The 4,613-nt window shown below is 47.7% G+C and overlaps 1 protein-coding gene across 1 annotated transcript; it reads left to right on the top strand.

Moving 5' to 3' along the window:
* The first annotated feature begins 283 nt into the window (after positions 1–283).
* On the top strand, positions 284–4,044 carry tpbg1b (trophoblast glycoprotein 1b). Its single transcript, XM_082522350.1, has 2 exons — positions 284–830; positions 1,117–4,044. The coding sequence occupies exons 1-2, from the start codon at positions 577–579 to the stop codon at positions 1,964–1,966; spliced, it is 1,104 nt and encodes a 367-aa protein (XP_082378476.1). The 5' UTR covers positions 284–576; the 3' UTR covers positions 1,967–4,044.
* Positions 4,045–4,613: the final 569 nt, after the last annotated feature.

The raw sequence follows: 4,613 nt of genomic DNA on the forward strand, positions 1-4,613 counted from the left end.
CCCCCAAACACTCCTCCCCCACATTTAGCGCACACCACCTGGGGAGCTGGGAATGACGAGTATGTTTGCCCGTTCTTTGTTCTGAAATAAAACTGTTAAAGTCCAGAATTCATTACATTCACATTTATATTTGAGTGCAGAAAAAATGGGAGAGAGAGCGAGCGCTGAAATCCCGGCCACTTTCTCCTCCTCATCCATCCTTCATGCCTGCGCTCTCTACTCAGGGCTGAGGGGAAGATCTCGTAGATCCGGGCGGAGAGAAGCCCCTCCCCGCAGATCACTACACTCCTCGATGGTCCTTTTAACTTCATTGCTGGAGCAGAAGCAACGCCCCGAAGGATCAAACACCCCCTCTGATCTGCACGACCCTCACTTTTGTTCTCATGGAAATCAGAGCCAGCCTCCCGGCCACACTTTCTGCAGAGATCCAAAGTTAAAGGCGCATTCCCGGCCGGGACAGCTCGTGATCATGATGTTTCGGTGGAGCTGATCGTTTCTCCCCGTGTGCGTGTATTCTTTGTCGCTGTTTCTTGCCGCCGCTCTCTAACCGGACACTTTTTTGTTTTCCTTTCCAACATGCTGGATTTGACGCAGGGCATTGTTTTCTGCGCGCTCCTCGCCTCCGTATACGCGTCTTGCCCTCCTCGCTGCGAGTGCTCAGAGGCGGCTCACACCGTGAAGTGTGTCTCCAAAGACCTGCAGAGTATCCCGGCTGGGATCCCGGGATACACGAGGAATCTGTTTATAACGGGGAATCAGATCAGCCGGATCGGTCCGGAGTCTTTCAAAGGGTTGGAGAATGTTACCAACCTATCTCTGAGCAATAACAGGTAAGAAACTCTCCCTGATCTCTGGGGCTCTTTGTTATTGTGCTAATGCAAAGCTCCGAAGGACTGAAACTGTGACAAAACTCTGTTTTCTCATTCTTCACATGTCCCCCATTGTTCTTGAACTGCACCGATCCATTGGCTTAAGTTCTGTTACCCGTGTGCATAGTAGTAGACTGTGTTCAAATGATCACGTTCAGTTTTCTTTCAGGTTTGATTCGAGGTAAATGTGCTTTCATTCTCTCAGTCTTGATGGTGATTGCTAATGATGTGTCATCTTCAAATCCAGAATTTCTGAGGTGGAATCCCTCACCTTCAAAGGACTGCACAGGCTTCGCTCTCTGGATCTGAGCAACAACCAGCTGGCTGTTATTCATCCTGAGGCCTTTGCCGTCCTGAACCAGTCTCTGCGGGAGCTCAACCTGAGCCGAGCCCTCTACAACCACTCTGCAGTGACCAGCTTGAGCACGGCTTTCCACTGGAGCTCCCTGGAGACCCTGAGAGCACTGGACCTGTCGGACAACAGTCTCATCTTTTTGCCCCCGCGCATTTTCTCCTACCTGAGCAGCTTGCGGATGCTCCGGCTTTCCAACAACTCCCTGGTGGCCATCCACAACTCCACCCTTTCGGGTTTAGAGCAGCTGGAGGTGCTCGACCTGACGCTCAATGCCCTCAAGACTCTGTCAGAAGAGGGCCTCCAAGAGCTGGACTCCCTGCCCAGAGCTGCTCTCCTGCTGGGAGAGAACCCGTTCACGTGCACATGTGGAATTGAATCTTTTGCTCAGTGGCTCAACAGGTCACAGAATCGCATCAGAGACGTCGAGAGCCTCGCGTGCGTCTTCCCGGCCAGCATGAGAAACACGTCCTTGCTTGCCGTGGGGACGATGACTCTGGGATGCCACGAGAGAGATGCTGCCGCAGATCTCGCTCTGCAGACCTCTTATGTCTTCTTGGGTATAGTCCTGGGCTTTATCGGCCTCATCTTCCTCTTTGTACTCTACCTCAACCGCAAAGGCATCAAGAAGCGAATCTATGACATGCGAGACGCCTGCAGGGAGGTGTGGGAAGGCTACCATTACCGCTTCGAAATGGACTCTGACCCCAGGTTATCACAGGTCTCCAACAGCGCTGATGTGTGAGAGGACATTTTGCTGTATTTTCTGATGAGACAGACTTTCTCACCCCCACACATATATATAAGTAGAAAAGTGTATAAAATGTACAGATGTGTAAATATATACAAAGCAACATGTTCAGAGCCTTTGAGCCATGGTGACTGAAGCATGCACTGTTATCGGCTATCGCTATTCCTTTGCTGTCCCGAGTGGGCACGATTGTTCCAAAAAGACTATGCCGGCTGACTTTTCTTATATCTGCTCCTGCTCTTTATGTACTCCACAAAAGTAACAGCAAGTGCCTAAAGTCAGGTATTGTTTTCCACATGGCACAGTCATTCAGTATTTAGCTGTTTGAAAAGAAGCAACAAAACGCTGCCATACAAACTCGACACTATTAAAACAAACCTCTGGGAATTTAAAGCACAATCACTCATTCATCTTTAAACCATTTCACCTCCTCCCTCCCAGGGTGCTGGAGGGGAATTAAACCACCAGAAAGCTTTTCCAAACGCTCTCCTTAAAAATAATAATAATAAAAAAAAATATCACCGCTCCGCTCCTCTTTGGCAGTCGGATAAGAGGGAGGGGTGGACAATCCAGCGCAGACCAGCGGAACTCTACCGGCCCCCCTTCTGCTATTTTTTTTCAATGAAATGTCGCTTTGTGTCAGTTCCTTGAGTTTTATTGTCAAAATGATGAGAACCAGTCCCCGGGCCCGGGGCCGCTGAAAGCAGTCTCCCTCCCTCTCTCCTTCCTTAAAGACAACAGGCTGCTCTGGAGGCTCTTTGAAAGAGAGGTCTGGCTCTCCACATTTTTCTGTTTAAGGGATTTTTTCTCTCTCTTTCCGATGATAAGATACAGATGATTCTGAAACACCAGCTACATTGTTTCATTCAGCAGTTTGCTCTGACCAGTTAAGGGCATTAAGTCTTGTGAAAAGGAAGAAGAATATGTTCTTAGCTTTTCGTTTTTCATTTCGAGAGAAGTGTCTTTTAGGGGAAGTTGTTTTTCCAATAATTCTTCGTTCACCTCTTTAACATCCAGAAGGTCACCGGTAACCATCTAGGGTCAGGGGTAGGTTTACGGTTACTTTACCACCACCCCCACAAACCCTGGGCTCAAACCCTACCCCTGACACTTAGGTGGACTGCTGATGATGCGGTGGGGGGTTAGAAATTAAACATAAATGTACATGCATGTCAATCCAGCATGGCCAAATAAATCAAAATGTATCCTTACAGCATATTTATTTCAGCCATTGTCGTCTTCATAGAAGACAAAAGCGATTCTCTCAGGCCTTTTGAGGCTCCAAATTCAGACAAACACACACAGAGCGGATGGCAAGCTGCCATTCATCAGTTTGTTTATTACCCACATTTCTAGCTGTCTGTGGTGCAAAGGAGGCCTCCAGTTAAGTGAAACAGCCTCGCCTTTGTTTGATGCCAAAGTAGCATCTTCATCCCATCAAGATGTTCTCCATACTCTCCTGATAGCCAGAAGCGTTTATAACCTGGAACCAGTTCACTGCATGTGGAATGACAAAGCATTAGAAAGTTGTACATGTCCATGCTGTCATTTAGCCCAAATGTAACCTTGTGCATTATGCAAACAGCAGAAATGAACGTACTGTTAATGTCCGGAGGTATCATTTCTCCCGAGCTGCGGCACCACATTAAGCCGGGCATTTACTCGGCGATGAGAAAACAATTGAGGCTCGTACGCCGCGCACAAAGGGACGGCTCGGGTGGCGAGACGCCTCAAATGAGCTTTGTTTCTCGGCGCTGAAAAGACGCCTTGTTGACACTCATTCTGTTTCTGTTTTCACAGACGGCCATTATGCTGTCACGTAATAGGATTCACTCACGATGACAAAGTCGAGCGCTCTGATCCAGCTATTGTTCAAGTGTCATCATTCCTAATAATCTCCTCCTGGGGGGAAAATCCCGGGAAAAGTTTTCATTTGGCATTACGCAACGTGTCACAACCGGGGCATTAAGCCGGCCACGGGTCATTGGTGTCAATTTGCAAGACAGAGAGAAGAAGAATGATTCCCTGCATGTCATTACTTCCGTTTTCACTCATTAAAGTGTGGATTTGAAGCAGTGCCTTTTTGTCTTTTTACGAGTCTGCCTGTCTGAGAAATGTATGGTGTGCTTGGGCTGTGGGAGACTGCCTCAGCAGGAATCCAAGGAAAGAGAGGAACTTACAGACCCATCCAGGCGCTCTCCATTACTCCCTGTGCTAAAGAGAGGCTTGTTAAAAACAGGGGGAAAAAACTACTCCAATTACTCCTCTCCCTCAGACTGCCGCACGTATCTGATTAAAAGATCATGTCTCTGTTTCAGTTTTGCTCACCATGTTTTGCGTTCCCACAGGCTGTTTTTTTTTAGGTTTCTTTTGAGGAAGCAGTTTTAAAAAGTGTAACAGCTTTATGTTCCCGTGCAGCGTGCGGTTCGCGCAAAATACATATTCAAAGGATTTCTTTCTCACTTATTCCTCTGGAGCGCAGCAGGCTTTTGATTTTATACGCCTGCTGTCTCGGGGAACATCTTGGCGCCATTACACTGGGCTTTAATGGCCGTGATAGAGAATATGCCTTGAAAGCGATCGCCACATCTGCGAGGAATTGAACATGTTAAAAAAAAAAAACGTAAAAAAATAAACCCAC

This window comes from Aulonocara stuartgranti (genome assembly GCF_965226115.1).
Source record: "Aulonocara stuartgranti genome assembly, chromosome: 22".
Lineage (NCBI taxonomy): Eukaryota > Metazoa > Chordata > Actinopteri > Cichliformes > Cichlidae > Aulonocara > Aulonocara stuartgranti.